This window comes from Bombyx mandarina, chromosome 23 (assembly GCF_030267445.1).
Source record: "Bombyx mandarina strain Sakado chromosome 23, ASM3026744v2".
NCBI classification, from domain to species: domain Eukaryota; kingdom Metazoa; phylum Arthropoda; class Insecta; order Lepidoptera; family Bombycidae; genus Bombyx; species Bombyx mandarina.
Genome location: NC_143229.1, coordinates 6,101,146 through 6,117,943, shown reverse-complemented (window position 1 = coordinate 6,117,943; position 16,798 = coordinate 6,101,146). Strand labels below are relative to the sequence as shown.

The following is a 16,798-nucleotide window of genomic DNA, read 5'->3' as shown; positions in this document are numbered from 1 at the left end:
TTGACAAAAAAAACTACACTTTCATTTTAACATTTATTACAAAAAAATTACTACTAATTGTGCACTACCATTTATAATGTAATTTCTTTTTTTTAATGCATGGTTATTTATGAACATAGTACTACACACTGATGTCTACGTTATTAGAGTTTATAGATTAAATGCAATGTTCAAAATGCATTGGAATTATTTGGTTTAGAAAAGAGTTAAAAAAATGTAGGAATTTAGTAACAATGTCTACTTGTACTAGAATAGCTCTTATTTTTGACTTCAATATGGAGGTTCTCATTTTGGACCTTACGTTTTTTTATAATCTAATAATGAATCATTCAGATCTTTTTGCAGTTATTTGGCTCTTAATATTTTCGATTCTGTGTAATAAGGTTGGATGAGAATGATACCATGCAGAGTAGAGCTTATCATAAATTGGATAATCTAAGTTATCTTTTCCCAATTTAATGAGAGCTGATCGTAATTCATTAGGATAAGACAAGGAAACAGCAAAATTATCAGCTTCAAATTCATACATTCTAGAGACAGCCGTTGAAAAGAATGAAAGTATGGAATTGTATGGTGCTAAAATCATTTGTAAAACTACAATCAAGCCAATGAGTATTGGTTCTTGACCTGATGGAAAGCCCAGTGCTGTGTATAACGTTGAATACTTGAAGAGGATTCCAAATGCACTAAATAATAGTAATAGGTTCACTTCAGTGAGAGCAATTGATTTGTAGATATGGCTACAACTCCAATGTCCGAGTTCGTGAGCTAAAATCCCTAATATCTCATCCTCCGTACATCCGGTGGTCACTTGCTTCTGTTCATCAAATTTTTCAATTAAAGTATCAAATAATACAATTCTCTTTCCACCAAATAAGCCACTAAAGTAAGCATTGCTATGTGCTGATCGTTTTGAACCTTCAACTATAAAAACTTGTGATAATGGGAAGTTCAATCTTGATGCTAAATTTTCAATTGCTGTCCTGAGCGATCCATCAGGTAGAGGTACAAATTTGTCAAACAGTGGGGCTATGGCTGTTGGATATAATGTTAACAGTAGGAGTGTTGCAACAGTAGTAAATAGCCATAGCCACACCACAAACATGTCTCCTCCAAGCATTATTATATAAATTGCTACAGATATTATTGGTAATGTAATCACTAAACTTAAAAATAATGATTTTATTTGATCCTTAATAAAGAATCGTACAGTTTGCTTATTAAATCCATGTCGTTCCTCAAGAACAAACACACCATAAATGGTAAATGGTTTGTTAACAATAAAGTTGAACAATGTAATAAATGTCATAAAAATGCAACTTATAATTATCTCTCTATCTGGAGAGATGTTGAACATTGCTCCAATTTGTTCACTTTTCCTCCATGCAACATAGATCCATTTATTGTACAATATTACTGATGTTAGTATTGTACTGTACAGTTCCTTGACTATTTTGAACTGCGCTTTATCAATTCCATAAAGTCGTGCCTTCTTAAACAAGTCCTCATTGAGCATTTCTTTCAAGTCTTCTGGGATGGTATTATTAGTTTTGTAAATCTTTAACTGAAACAGTCGGTATAAATTGAAAATTTTAACGATGCCAGGCTATTTAATTATGGCATGGTGTAAAATCGGAAAATTACCCAACACAAGATAGTTAGGTATTGTAGGTAAATCAACTGTTGGCTATCATTTATTCTAAATATTCACCTATTTAAAGGGGCAGGTAAAAATTAGCAAATTATAAAATAAGGGTTTTTTTTCTATAAATTCAATTTTTGTAACCTTTATCAAAGATCCACGTACCTGTCGAAGGGAGAGATATTGTTCCCATAGATACTCCACCCATGTAAATAATAAAATCAAATATAGAATAGCATCTTCGTCAAAATTCATTATTATTTAATTCGATTAGGATATTTATATTTTTGAACAATTTCCTAGTTTAATCAATACTAAAACAAAGCCGAACCACGATGGTATTATCTATAAAGCCGCCCTCTGATTTGACACTTGACAGTGATAGTACTGACAGCTTTTAAGTAGTTTTATTTTTCAACTGAAAAGGCAGAGGTGTCATACCACACTGCCTAATATTTTATACATATTATATCCTTTTTCCAGCCATAAATTCTGTTACAAAAAAATGATTTTTTTTAAATGAAGTAATGTACATTTCTCTTAAAGACTCAGCAAAAAAAAACCTATTCGAAATGGCTACATTTGGCTTTTATAAAGGCCTTTAATCTGTTTGGCCACGAATCTATTTAATTACGCACTGTTTCCAAGAGGAATTTCACCAATACTTGCTCCAAAAAAAAAAGATTTTTTAGAGACTCAATGTCGCCGTGTCGCTTAGAGCAGGCCATGTGCTATAAAACTGACCATAATTTGAAGTCTAACAGATTCAGATCTGGGCTAGATGAGGGCCAGTCATCCGCTCTTATAATGTCCGGAACGCTGGTTTCAAGCCAGACTTGAGTAGTTCGTGCCTTGTAACTAGGTGCAGAGTCCTGCTGGAAAGTCCACGGTATGTTTTGTAAAAACTGTTGCTGAGATGTTTCATAACATGATCCAAGACTGTATCTTGATACAATTTGGCTGAAGTTTTCACTCCTTTTTCACAAAAATGTAGTTTTGTGACTCCTTGATAAGACATGCCCGCACCAAACCATCACTGACGCAGGATGATGATCACGTTGTACCTTTCCGACCACTTGAGCAGTTTGTTTAAAACTGTGAGCTGTGTGTGTGAGTTGCTTATTGTAGTGTTCTTCAATCGTGATTTTTTTTTCTTCGGTAAAGAGGATATTTCTGTGCCTTTCACCTGCGTATCGCGACAGAAGGCGTTTTGATCGATCCACTCTCTTTAATTGTAAAGATTGATTTTGAGCATGTCCTGTATATGGACGATAAGCACCGAGCTTCAGGTCTTGTTTTATACGCGACAGAGTCCTAGTAGGAATCTTCATTTCTCGTGATAAGATTTTTTGCTTCCGAATGGGGTTCCGACGAATTCTGGCTTTAATAGCATTAGCAATCTTTGTAGTTCTAACAGCACGCGGCCGCCTCGATTTTTTAGGGTCTTCGACAAACGGAGGGTTGTGATATCTGTTGATAGTACGATATACGAACATACGGCTGATACCACGCTTTTGAAGTGTCTGGAATACGACTGACGGCTCCATACCTAATAGCCCAAGAGCCCGCGACAGCCAGACCTTCGTTATTTTATAAAAGCTGAAAGTTTCTCTGTGTATGTCTCCAACACAGGTAAGAACGACCCGCGATTATAGAGTTCCGATTGTGGTTACTTGGGCAGGTAACAGGCAGTAAAGGTATATAAAATAGTACCTTAAATTCGTTAAAGTATAAAGGTTTTTTTTTTTAATATTTACTCCAGAATATCTTTAGAAATCATGATATCCGTTGCCGGACACTTTTTCCAGTTGTTACCCCCTGCCAGACACCCTTAAACTTTAATAAATTTTAATTATACTTTCGTTATACTATAAAAGCTAAATTTTATATATGTTACTTAGGGACTTATAAAAATATGTTACCCCAAGAGCCGGACAGTTTTAATGGTTCTTACATCTTGCCAGACACATTGAGAGCCCGCTATAGGTGCGAGCGCGAGGTAGCAACTGTTCAAGCGGGTGTGAGCGAGATAGAGTGCTTAGTCTATTGTGATCTTTTAAGATATCGAATAAAAAAAATATTTTATTACGTTCATAGCAATATTATAGAAAATAAAAAAGGTTATTTTAATATTATAAAGTACAAACAAAATATTACATGTCAAAGAAAAATATTTAATCGTTCTTATAATTTTCCTCATTGTCGTCGATATTGAACTGATGAATAAGGCGATATCAATATCGCCTTATTCAGTCGAGTCGGCCTGAGGGGCCTACGAGGGGGAGCATAGCTACTACCGTATCCGATTTGAGAGTACGAGCTAAGCGGTAGTAAGACCTTTGAGAGGGCGCGAGTCCTTCTAGGAAATCAGACCATCTGGCATCTCGGACTTCGGCGATGCGAGACTTTACGTCGCGTTGTAGGGCACGCATTCTAGTACGATTTTCCACTGTAGGATACCTATCGTAGGCGCGGATCGAAGCGTTCTTAGCTCTAAGGAGTTCCCTAATATCGTCGGGCAATTTGAAGCGGTGAAGGAAGTCCTCCGCCACAACTTGCTTCGATGACCTATCTAATGTCGAGGTGATGTGTGACATTACGATGTCTATGGCTTCAGCGGTATCCTGAGGAGACGGGGTAGAGTCCGGGCTAAACGGGAGCGATGGTGGATCAGATTCAGCCAGGCTAATGCCCAGCGTGTGCCAATCCACCACAGTCCTCGTGACGGGAACGGAATCGGGAGCGCGACCGAGCTTCATAATGACGGGGCGGTGGTCTGAATCTAACTCTAAAACTACTTCGATCGAGTGTAAGCGCAGAGTTACGTTTTTTAATAACGCTAAGTCGAGTATATCCGGGCGATGCGCGATATTTAGCGGGTAGTGAGTCGGGGTTAGCGGAGCGATGATATCGAAGGCGAGATCATCGACTAACGCGTCGAGCCGCCTGCCATTAGGGGTTGTGGTGTGTGAGTTCCACCTGATGTGTTTACAATTTAGGTCGCCCGCCAGAATGACAGAGCTTCCCATGCCGAGTAGCGCCTCGATATCACTGCTTAGAACGGATAAATCCTATAAACGACAGCTGATGTGCAGTAAAAGATCACAATAGACTAAGCACTCTATCTCGCTCACACCCGCTTGAACAGTTGCTACCTCGCGCTCGCACCTACAGCGGGCTCTCAATGTGTATGGCAAGATGTAAGAACCATTAAAACTGTCCGGCTCTTGGGGTAACATGTTTTTATAAGTCCCTAAGTAACATATATAAAATTTAGCTTTTATAGTATAACGAAAGTATAATTAAAATTTATTAAAGTTTAAGGGTGTCTGGCAGGGGGTAACAACTGGAAAAAGTGTCCGGCAACGGATATCATGATTTCTAAAGATATTCTGGAGTAAATATTTAAAAAAAAAACCTTTATACTTTAACGAATTTAAGGTACTATTTTATATACCTTTACTGCCTGTTACTTGCCCAAGTAACCACAATCGGAACTCTATAATCGCGGGTCGTTCTTACCTGTGTTGGAGACATACACAGAGAAACTTTCAGCTTTTATAAAATAACGAAGGTCTGGCTGTCGCGGGCTCTTGCTCTATAATTTGTGCAAGCCGATCACTGCAATCTTATTTTCTTTAACACCCCACTCCATATTGTAATTTGATAAAACGAAAATTATGGAAATGGCGCAAAATCGAAAGAAGTTTTTAAAATAATATACTTGTTCCAAATTCAAAATAATTAAATACTTGAAAAAGAAAGAAAAGTTTATAGGTTATAGCGATTTTTAAGGAAAAATTATAATAAGAAGTAAAATGAAGTTGATTAATATGTAACAAGGCATGAGATGAGATGAAATGAAATGAGATGAGATGATATGGGATGAAATATAATCTCAGTATAATCTCATTTACTGACACTTTTACAGTGGACTTTTTGGAGGATCTCGAGAAATTACAGCGGCTTTGTTTAATTTTCCAACATTTGTGTAATTTCACAGATACTAAACAGTTAATAAACCACCATTACGCATTTAAGCCTAAAGAAACACTAAATAGACAAAATAAAACAAATCACACAGCTTCACTCCTCGCGTTCCCGTTAAAACGTACCTGACAGCTCAATAATAACTGTATTATCTATGGAGACAATCAAAGAGCAAACATTTTTTTTTCAACGTTATCGCTGGTAGTCTAAGGCACTATTCCAAATACGTGCGGACGGGTAGGTGAGCTGACGGGCTCAACCTGAGAGAATTTGCTAATACTAGCCTAGCTTCTAGCTAGCTAGAATGAAGGAATATAGTCCAAACAAAAGTGCTCCGTAAAGGTCACAAACGTTAGCACTGAGGAACACGACGTAAGGGTAGAAGGAGCCCTAGAAAGAGCAGTGCTTCGCAGAATCTACCTTTGGGTCAGAATCGCGATTTAATGAGAAGATCCGACGAGAAACTAAGTGAGTTAAATATTCCTTGGTGAATGGTGAAAAGAATACCGGAGTAGTAAAAATTCACTGACGAACTGAAAGATAGAAACTATCAAAGTGCTTATTCTGCTTTTTTTTTTGCCTTTAGAGACAGATGAACATACGGCCCACCTGATGGTGAGTTGTTACCGTCGCCCATGGCCGTCAGAATGCTAGGGGCAGAGCCAAGCCGCTGCCTCCACAAGCCTCGTTTGAAGAAGAACATGTCATAGCGCTCAGAAAACACTGTAGAGCGAAGCTCAATCTAAAGCCGGATGGTACGTGGCAGAAAAGATATCTGGAAACGCAGTGTCGATGAACGCAGCGGTTCTATAATATGCACCTCGAGATAATACCTACGTAAATATTTCGTTGATGAAAAGTAATAGAAAACATTGACAAAAATATTTTATTACATCTTTTATTAGCTCTTGACCAAAATGTGTTTAAGTAACAATGGATTCAATATTCAGTTTAAGGCTATCTTTGACGTTGAATGTGGTGCTATTGAACTTGTGCAGTGTTAATTTCAACGGCTAAAATCTCCACATTTGTAACATTCACACTCATCGGGCTCTCGCAGGCGAACTTCCATTAATGCGTTTTCTTCATCTTCAAATCGAATGCCATCCGGGTCATAGCAGTGAGTTAAAGTCACTAGTCGTTCTCTTAAAAACTTTTCTCGGCAGCAAAAACATTCCTAGGCAAAAAAACAGGACGTGAATATCAAAGCGTGAAGTGTAGGAGTTTTTATTTTTACAGTAATATAATAATTACAAATGAATAATATAATGCGAAAGGTACAGTGTGCCATAAATGCTCACAGGAAATCAAGAAAACGTTTCTATAACTCTTACAAATTTGGCCGATAATCAACTAAATTTTGGGCAGACAACATTACTTGCAATAAAATGACTATTATTAATATTATTATTGGTTAATGGTGTACTTTGAAATTTAATAAACTGTTTCGTAAATAAATCCGAGTATATAGTAGTATACAAGTCGTCGTATTGAAGTCGTCATGGCCTAAAGGATAAGACGTCTGGTGCATTCGTATGTAGCGATGCACCGGTGTTCGAATCCCGCAGGCGGGTACCAATTTTTCTAATGAAATACGTACTTAACAAATGTTCACGATTGACTTCCACGGTGAAGGATTAACATCGTGTAATAAAAATCAAACCCGCAAAATTATAAATTGCGTAATTACTGGTGGTAGGACCTCTTGTAAGTCCGCACGGGTAGGTACCACCTCCCTGCCTATGAAGCAGTAATGCGTTTCGGTTTGAAGGGTGGGGCAGCCGTTGTAACTATACTGAGACCTTAGAACTTATATCTCAAGGTGCGTGGCGCATTTACGTTGTAGATGTCTATGGGCTCCAGTTACCACTTAACACCAGGTGGGCTGTGAGCTCGTCCACTCATCTAAGCAATAAAAAAATAAAAAAAAATAAAAACATTATATCGAAACCTTCTGAAAGCCGGTGGGTGATGAAATTGACGGGTGTACTTGACTGTTGCACATTCCTTCACACTTGTTCACGCTTACTTCACCACTGCATGATCTAAGTAATCTACCCATTTCGTCGTATTCCTCTGCAAAATAAATAAAAATATTCTACAAATTCCATTATTAAGTAATTCAAGCAGCTTACCGAATAATACGGAGTTTAAGCTACATACTTTTACGGTTTATTAATTTCATTTTACCGCTGTCATTTTACAGTGTTTGTTTACATTTCGAATTCTTTACGGTTTTCGATGTCACGGACGAATTTAGGTGTCATTCGTCGACATTTGAATATTGTTCTTACTTACTTCCTATATTTATAATTAAGTATTACTATTTATATACTAATTATTTTTTTTACTTTTCCTTTGTTACGTTACATTTTCACGTAGAAAAAGTGTACCTTGACGTCTAGTAGTTTCAGTGACATGCGTTTTCAAAAGAAAATATTATTTTAAATGTCAAGCATTTTTACCTTTAGTAACATGCACTTCGCTTGCGACTGTTTCACAATTTTCTTCAGCTGAACTCTTGGATACAACAATATAGAATAATTGAACAAGGAAAAATATTTTAGTAATCATAATATTCATCTTGTTATAACAATTGAATATTTAAAGGAAAAATATAAAAATCTCAGAGAACTTAGGAGGCTACAAATTGAATGCTGCTGTGGAGCAATACAAAGCCTTTTTATATCATAACGTGCAATACGTATTGTTATGTCTTTGTTATTTTCGTCTACACCGCTAATTGAAAAAACTTGTAAGGGTTCGCCACACACAGCAGGCTTATTGTAGTACATTGCGTTTTAATGGTTAGTTACAATGTCTGAATTCAATAAAATATTTGAATATTTCTATTTTTTGAGATGACCCGGACCCTAACCTAGGTAGACCTGCTGGACAAATATAGCCGTTTATTCGTCATGGTATGCACATCTCACATATCAGAGATAGAATCGATGTTACGGAGAGCAAACCTTTACACACAGTTTTTGAATATTGGAGCTTCTTACGCATGTGTTATCTTCATACAGAATATCCGACGAATAATACATGTAGGTCCAGTTTAATTTTTGGGTCAAAGATTATGATTAGGGCCAAGACAGGTTGTATCAAAGATGGCGTTGGCTGCTGTACGAATAACATAAGAATTAAACTAAATAAACGTGTACCCTTTTTTCTTCAGGCAGGGACTGAATCTCTTACTTGAGATTTCCGCACCTTGGGAGCGCTGGTTTTAGGGTCGGAGGGATGGGGGTTCGTCGAGGCGATAGTCGATGACCAACGACACCGGTCTTCACGGTACGGTGCCGCATAAGACCGCCCGAGTTTTGCCGCTGGTGTTCCGGGATACCACGCTGGTTCAGAACCAGCCTGCCAGGTAGGAATGCGATACACCACCGAGCGGGATGCTCTTTCACGGTACGCTTGGCGACAACGGCGACGATGGCAATTTGGGTCGCACTGCTAACCGAGCCCCTACCGCGATGTCCTATTCTTCGGGTAGTACCAGCGTGCTAGAGTGACGAAAATGTGCAGCGCACACCGACCTCCTTAGGTCCCCCCGTTATTATGCCCGGGTGAAGACTGTTTTTTTAATAAAAGTGTCCCTAACTCATGTAGTTGAAGAAGAGTAGAGTTTAAGAAATATACGTTACATTTAGCTCGAGTCATGAATAGTTTCGAAGTAGCAGGCACTAAAAGAATACATTTTTTTTTATCGTTTAGATGGTTGGACGAGCTCACAGCCCATCTGGTGGTAGACATCTACAATGTAAATGCGCCACCCACCTTGAGATATAAATTCTAAGGTCTCGGTATAGTTACAACGGCTATCCCACCCTTCAAACTGAAACGCATTACTGCTTCACGGCAGAAATAGGCGGGGTGGTGGTACCTACCCGTGCGGACTCACAAGAGGTCCTACCACCAGTGATTACGCAAATTATAATATTTTTTGCGGGTTTGATTTTTATTACACGATGTTATTCCTTCACAGTGGAAGTCAATCGTGAACATCTGTTAAGTACGTATTTCATTAGAAAAATTGGTGCCCGCCGCGGGATTCGAGCACAGGTGCATCGCTGCATACGAATGCACCGGACGCCTTATCCTTTAGGCCACGACGACTTCAATCTACTTGCAAATATGGAAGCATTTCTCTACCTGACAAACAAATATTATCTCGAACTAATTCTTTCAATTAATATATAACGGTATTCAAAGGTAAAGATACAGTCAAGTCAAACTATCGCTAATGATAGTCATTTAAAAAAATTTAATGTATCATTAAATATGTACCTACTAAAATTTTCTCAAAATACACTTTAATTTTGCAAATGGATGGGCGACTCTTTTATTCCATTTATTTTCTTCCGTTTCTATTATAATATCACTTTTTAATAAACATGCTTTACCAATCCTTTTCATAATTGAGTTACGATAAAATTACACCGTCCTCACATTATATTGGGTATTAAAATCTTGTAACAGCAGTGGGAGATTATGCTATCCCGCATAACGCGTGGTCACTAAATGATTTTTCATGTTCCCTATGAAGAAGCAGAGCAAATATCCACAACTGAATTCCCATATAAGCCAGTAGCGGTCTTCGTTTTCTCATTCAGTCTTAAACAAGCATTGAGAATACATAGTCTTCTAAAAACCGGATTGCAATAACATTCAATATGTCCGTATTGAATACTTTTTTAGTCATAGTGGTTTTAATCTTATGTTACGTAAATGATTTCCCTGTTACTGGGCATGAAGTTCAACTACCTCCAGGTACAAAATTCTTTTGTAAGTAAGTTTTGTTCTACAAAGGACTCATTAATAACTATTAAAATTTGTTTCAGGCCAGGAATGTCAAATGACCGCAGTCATTCATGTTTTAAAACACCGAGGATGTAAACCTAAAGCAATTCCGTCGTTTGCTTGCATTGGAAAATGCACAAGCTACGTTCAGGCATGTCCAGTTCATTGATTGCTTATTTGATCGAAATTTTTTATTCAAAGTATTAATAATATTGACCATTTTGAACACGTATTATATGAATAACTCCACATGTATCTTAGGTATCGGGTAGTAAAATATGGCAAATGGAGCGTACCTGCAACTGCTGTCAAGAATCAGGAGAAAGAGAAGCTACAGTTGTCTTGTTTTGTCCGGATGCTCAAAATGAAGAAAAGCGATTCAGAAAGGTGAAATTTTTTAGTTTAATCGAATTGATACAAATTTCCGTGAGTTTCTAGCAATATTTATGTTGAATTTATAAATTTAGGTTTCAACGAAAGCTCCGCTTCAATGCATGTGTCGTCCTTGCGGAAGTATAGAAGAGAGTTCCATTATTCCTCAGGAAGTTGCTGGATACTCCGAAGAAGGACCGCTGTATAACCATTTCAGGAAGTCTCTTTAAACGCTCTTTTATTTTTAGAATAATATTTATTTTGAAAAATGTTCTGAAAGTGGATTGTGATATTATGTTGTAAATAAAATTGAAGATAAATAAAGCTCTTGACCAAAATAATGTATAACTTTGTTTTTCTTTCCACTGAGCAGTGTGCTTAGTGCGAGTTTTTTAATGTTCTCGATAGTGAAAAAGTTAACTCAATTTTGTAGAGTTGGAACGCTTACCTAAGTTTCCCGCTAGGGGCGCTGCTCCAATTGCTTACTTGAGACTTTTGCACTATTGAGAACGTTAAAAAACTTGCACTAAGCACACAGAAAACTGTAACGGAAAATTAGCAGCAGAACTGTTAACTGTAGCAGAAAATTAGTTTTATGGTAGATCCTGTTCTAGTTCTAGTTTACATGAAGTTAAGAAATAATGAATAAGTACAAAACATCCCCTAGGACGTCATGTTTATCAGGCCTCTAGCCTCTGAAATAGATAGAGGTGAATCTGAAGACATTAGTTTTCAGCTTCACTTCAAAAATATCTTGACTAGCCTAAAATATTCTAAAAAAAATCGGCAATGGATTTTTAAACGATTATCTGATTGTAACATCACGTACATCATATGTCAAAACTGTTTCTAAACTGTAGTTTTATTTTGTTTTGTTTTGGTGTTTTGTTTTTTCGGACCGATTTCAACTTATTACTCTATTCATAAATATATCTTTGTTAAAAATGAGTCGCCGTAAGCGTGCTAAGGTATTTACAACACATAAAGTCCAAGGTCTTGATATCTGCTTATGCTGTAAACCTTTCAACGTGTTGAGGTTATGTTTATTGATCGTAGGTAGAAAATCGTGAATTAGATGAGAAGCTCAAACAAGAAGATTCTGAATCCGATCAATCCGAGAGAAGTAAAGTCACATCTCCGAGTCCTACGTCAGTGGCAGGTCGCAGAGGGTCGTCCTCAAGTCGTACAGCCGACAACAGCAAGGAGCCTAAAAAAGAAGAAAAAGCTTCTCCAGAGGATCCAAAGAGTGACGATGTTGAAGAAATTAACTATAAAGAAATGCTTAATAGGTAAGAGAAATTTAGTGAATTGAAAATAGATTTTCGGATTCAAAAATAGATAAAAAAGTGCAGATAATATGCTAACACTCATTTAGTATGATTACCATTTTAAACTATTCTATTATTAAATTTGATTAAACAGATTAGTACTGTAGAATTCTCACAATGGTTTTCTATATTATAGCAATTTTTTAGTAAACATATATACTATGATTTTTAGTCTTGAAGGAGCAGCATTTCAGTCGCGATTACCATTTGATAAGATGTCGTCACTTGAAGCAGAATGCTTTTCTGATTTACAAGGCCCTTCGAATTGCGCATTTATTCAAATTCGAAATCGGATTTTAAAAATGTGGTTTGCAGACCCTAAGAAACAGTTGACTCAAGAACAGGCTGTAAAAAAAATGGAGGTAAGTAAAAAAAAATGTTAATTTGGTATACTGCGAAATTGAGAATGCTAGTTGTTATTACTGACCCACTATGCAAAATTTTGACATGTTTTTTATAAAAAAAAATATGTTCTGAAATTTTAAAACAAATTTTCTTATTAATTATAAAATAATTAAATTTCCAGCCTCCCTATAATGGAGATCCGGCATTAATAATGAGAACTCATGCCTTTCTGGAGAGACATGGTTTTATCAACTATGGAATATATGAGCGCGTAACACCTATCCCAAGCCCTCCAAAAGGAAAACAACGCCCAAAAATTATAATTATTGGAGCAGGTGTGTCTAAAACAGTAATTAAAATGTAATGGACCTGTAGAAAAAAGAAAGCAAATGAATGTGAAGATTACAAATATTGTGTAAATAAAAGAAGATAGGGAAAAATAAATTTTATTTCTGCCTAATTTTCTCAACAACAAAAAAACTTATAATTCAAATTTTTATCCCACAAAAAAAAATCAGTATCTTGCGGTTAGCGGTTTGTTTGAGTTCGATTTTCATTTTCATATAATTCAATCAAAAATCAGAAGCCTATTTTGTATTTTTTTACTTCTTAGTTGTGTGGTCGATTTTGTGGCCCACCTGGTATTAAGTGGTCACGGGAGCTCATGATCAACAATGTAAATGCTGCCACTCACCTTGTAATATGAGTTTTAAGTCTTAATTTTAAAGTACAAATTTCTGTTGGATAAAATAAATCTGTCACATAGGAGTGTCCGGCTTGGCAGCTGCTCGCCAACTTCAGTCTTTTGGCTGTGAAGTCGTGGTTTTAGAAGGAAGAGACAGAGTTGGAGGCCGAATAGTGACCTACCGGAAAGGACCCTATGTAGCTGACCTAGGTATGTTCTGGAAAAAAATTTAAATTACTGTCCTAAGTTGTACTGCTACTACTAAATTAATACTTTTTATTAATGCTTAAATAATTGTTCCAACATTATTGTCATGTTCTATTGTACTTACAATATTTACATCTTTATGCATAAATACTCGTTATGATTTGTGCTTTGTGTATAACGAAAATAATATAAATGAAAAAACCTTATTTTCTAATAGCAATTAATCAAATTATTTTTCAGGTGCTATGGTAGTAACTGGACTAGGAGGTAACCCTGTGACAACATTGTCAGTGCAAATGAACATGGAGCTTCATAAAATTAAACAAAAATGTCCCCTTTATGAAGCTAATGGGAACCAAGTACCTAAACATAAGGATGAAATGGTTTGTATATAATAATAAATAAATTTTGTACAATATATTCTTAGTGTCATCTTGTAGTAGATGTATATATAGGAAAAACATAATAATATTTACTAACTTTATTAGAAAATCTATGTATCATTTTGATAGCTTGATAATTCATAGACTTACAACCTATATCAAATCATAATCCAGGGTCAATAAACGATTTCTTTTGTATTCGATGATTCTTAACAAAAATTTCCTATTTATCAAAAAATTTAAAAAAAAATCCCATTTATCAAAAATATTTAGAATGGTAATGTTACGTCTAAATATTCGATCATCGTTATCATTGAACCCGTCGCGTCGCTTGTGACGAAGGGCTCGGCGAGTAAATTAACCCACAGACACAGCCCACTGAGTTTCTCGCCGTATCTTCTCAGTGGGTCGCGTGTCCGATCTGGTGGTAGATTTTGCGAAGCACTGCTCTTGCTAGGGTTCGTCTTAGCAACAATGTCAGGCTTGAAATTCTCATCAAGACCATCAGCTTAGGTAGAAGTCTAAGTATTCATTTGGTAATTTTATATTTATTTTTTATTAATTAGATAATTAGCTTAGATGTGTGGACGAGCTCATAGCCCACCTGATATTAAGTGGTTACTGGAGCCCATAGACATCTACAACGTAAATGCCGCCGCCCAACTTGAGAAATAAGTTCTAAGGTCTCACTCAGCTACAAAGCTATACTGAGGATGGGGCAGCCACAACGACCTTCAAACCGAAACGCATTACTGTTTCACGGTAGAAATAGGCGGGGTGGTGGTACCTACTCATGCGGACTTACAAGAGGTCCTACCTCTTGTGAGTCACGAGTAAAAAAATATTTTTGTTTTCTAACTTTTTTGTGTATTTTAATGCAATTTACCACGATTTATAGTAAAATAAAAGTTATAATTATTTTTGCATAATGTTATGAAGTTTAAAAAAAAAAAGATCGTACTGAATTATTACTTTAGCATTTTTTCTACATAATACCTTAAGTAAAAAATAATAATAATAATCAAGTATAGTTTCGGTTTGAAGAACCTATTTAGCTGAAACTATCATCGTATCGGTTGATAATAATTGTTTCTTTTATGATAAGGTGGAACGCGAATTCAATCGTCTCCTAGATGCCACATCTTATCTGTCTCACCAAGTGGATTTCAATTATTATAACGACACGCCTGTCTCATTGGGTCAAGCTTTAGAGTGGGTCATCAAGCTGCAACAAAAAAATGTTAAACATAAACAGGTTGGTAACAAAAAATAAATATACCGAATTATTAAAAAAAATTAACTCTATAAGAAGGGAAAAGAACTCTGATTTAATTTTAAAAAATTATCTCCTAACAAATTCATTCATTATAATTCTAAAAAAACGTGTGCAGTTCACATACATAGTAGAAGTGAAACATTCATAATTACTATCACAAGCTAATTTATGTAAATGTAGATTTTTGTCTCTTTTTCATTGAATTGAGTTGCAAATCACAATTGTGCCACAGAAGTTTTCATTTCAAGAACAAAATATTTTGTATTTGTTTTACAGATACAGCATCTGAAAGCTCTCACAACGTTGCAAGAGAAAATGAAATCAAACATAAATAAGTAAGTACCTAATCTATATATCGACGTTTGAAAGGCAAACGTGACTAAGCGACAATGCGTGAACTTTACAGTAAAGTAATTTAAAATTGAAATACCTTAACACAAAATTTATTTTAACCAATCTAGCTGTAGTAGAATCTAGCTAGTAGCCGTAGGATTGAAATGATTTTAATAGACCTAGAAATATATTTTTTTACGCATCGAATATGGTTAATGCCTATCATTTATGTACAAAGCAGTTATTGTCGCTTAGTCACGTTTGCATTTCAAGCGTCGCTATTATATAAAAAGGAATTGCTGTTCGTTAGTCTCGCTAAAACTCGAGAACGGCTGGACTGATTTGCTAATTTTGGTCTTAAATTATTTGTGGAAGTCCAGCGAAGGTTTAAAAGGTAGATAAATATGAAAATGCTCGCAATTAAATAAAAATAACAATTTTGTTTTTCCTTTGATGTGTCCCCCGTCGGACGGATTCCTTTTGTTTGTTTTAGGTTTATTTTATACAAAAGTTTAGGTCTTTTATTTATCGATTGAGGCACTACGAAGTCTGCCGGGTCAGCTCGTATAAGATAAATATTACTTCTAAAAACATTGAGGTCGAGCGACTGAGATCGCGGTTACCGGTGTAACAACATAAATATAATAATATAAATGCCAAATCGAGAGTGGTGGAAGGTGGAATAACTGCAATCACTTTAAACTGAAAGACATTATTGCTTCGTGGAAAATCAGGAATCACTGTGGTAGCAACCTATGTGGATTTTGGATGTGAAGTTAGGGTTGCCATATTTTTTTATAAGAAATAAAGTATATTTAGGCCTGAGAAGAAAATTAAACAGTATTTTAGAAAAATTAATAGTATTTTATTTATTAAATGTTTTAAATAAATATTTTTGAAAGCTTCTCGCACAATTTATTAATTTACTCTCTTTTTGAAAAGTTTCATACGCCTTGTGGTTGCGCTGCACCCACTGACTAAATAAATAAAAATGTGTGAGCGTCTAAGTCTAACACATTAAGTGTTAAGTATTTTGATGCTGAAAACAGTAAAAAGTATAATAGAGTGTAAAACGATATAATACTGTTTTTAACAGTACAGTTGGCAACCCTATGTTATTGGCTTAAAAGTTAAACACACTCGTTTGTATCGAGTAATACGACTGTGCCGATGTTTGAAGCAGTGACATTTACGATGTCGATTACGACGAAGAGTTCGACGAGCAAACTAACCTATAGACACAGCCCCCTAAGTTTCTCGCTGGATCTTCTCAGTGGGTCACGATTCCTATCCGGTAGTAGATTCTTCGAAGCACTGCTCTTGCTAGGGCTGGTGTTAGCAAATTCTATCAGGTTGAGCCTGTGAGCTTAGCTAACCGTGTGCGTGTAGCTGGAGTAACCAATAATACCTAAGGCTAGTGAATTGGTA

General features: G+C 36.1%; 4 protein-coding genes across 4 annotated transcripts in view; 2 read left to right on the top strand and 2 right to left on the bottom strand.

The window, feature by feature from the left end:
* Positions 1-19: 19 nt before the first annotated feature.
* LOC114239948 (CAAX prenyl protease 1 homolog) lies at positions 20-2,086 on the bottom strand. Its single transcript, XM_028170394.2, has 2 exons — positions 1,808-2,086; positions 20-1,564 (listed from the first exon to the last, which is right to left on the bottom strand). Exons 1-2 carry the CDS (start codon positions 1,895-1,897, stop codon positions 326-328), a joined length of 1,329 nt encoding a protein of 442 aa, XP_028026195.2. The 5' UTR covers positions 1,898-2,086; the 3' UTR covers positions 20-325.
* A 4,426-nt stretch (positions 2,087-6,512) lies between these two features.
* On the bottom strand, positions 6,513-8,304 carry Pburs (bursicon subunit partner of burs). Its single transcript, XM_028181439.2, has 3 exons — positions 8,098-8,304; positions 7,584-7,708; positions 6,513-6,809 (listed from the first exon to the last, which is right to left on the bottom strand). Exons 1-3 carry the CDS (start codon positions 8,213-8,215, stop codon positions 6,639-6,641), a joined length of 414 nt encoding a protein of 137 aa, XP_028037240.2. The 5' UTR covers positions 8,216-8,304; the 3' UTR covers positions 6,513-6,638.
* A 1,931-nt stretch (positions 8,305-10,235) lies between these two features.
* Burs (Cuticle-tanning hormone bursicon) lies at positions 10,236-11,161 on the top strand. Its single transcript, XM_089737464.1, has 4 exons — positions 10,236-10,411; positions 10,483-10,592; positions 10,703-10,828; positions 10,909-11,161. Exons 1-4 carry the CDS (start codon positions 10,315-10,317, stop codon positions 11,041-11,043), a joined length of 468 nt encoding a protein of 155 aa, XP_089593590.1. The 5' UTR covers positions 10,236-10,314; the 3' UTR covers positions 11,044-11,161.
* A 469-nt stretch (positions 11,162-11,630) lies between these two features.
* Positions 11,631-16,798, top strand: part of Su(var)3-3 (lysine-specific histone demethylase Su(var)3-3) — a 344,797-nt gene continuing 339,629 nt past the window's right edge. The window contains 8 exon segments of the mRNA XM_089737401.1: positions 11,631-11,781; positions 11,870-12,102; positions 12,314-12,503; positions 12,668-12,821; positions 13,253-13,381; positions 13,619-13,761; positions 14,867-15,016; positions 15,314-15,372. Of these exon segments, the coding sequence (XP_089593527.1) occupies positions 11,758-11,781; positions 11,870-12,102; positions 12,314-12,503; positions 12,668-12,821; positions 13,253-13,381; positions 13,619-13,761; positions 14,867-15,016; positions 15,314-15,372 (1,082 nt within the window). The 5' untranslated portion in view covers positions 11,631-11,757.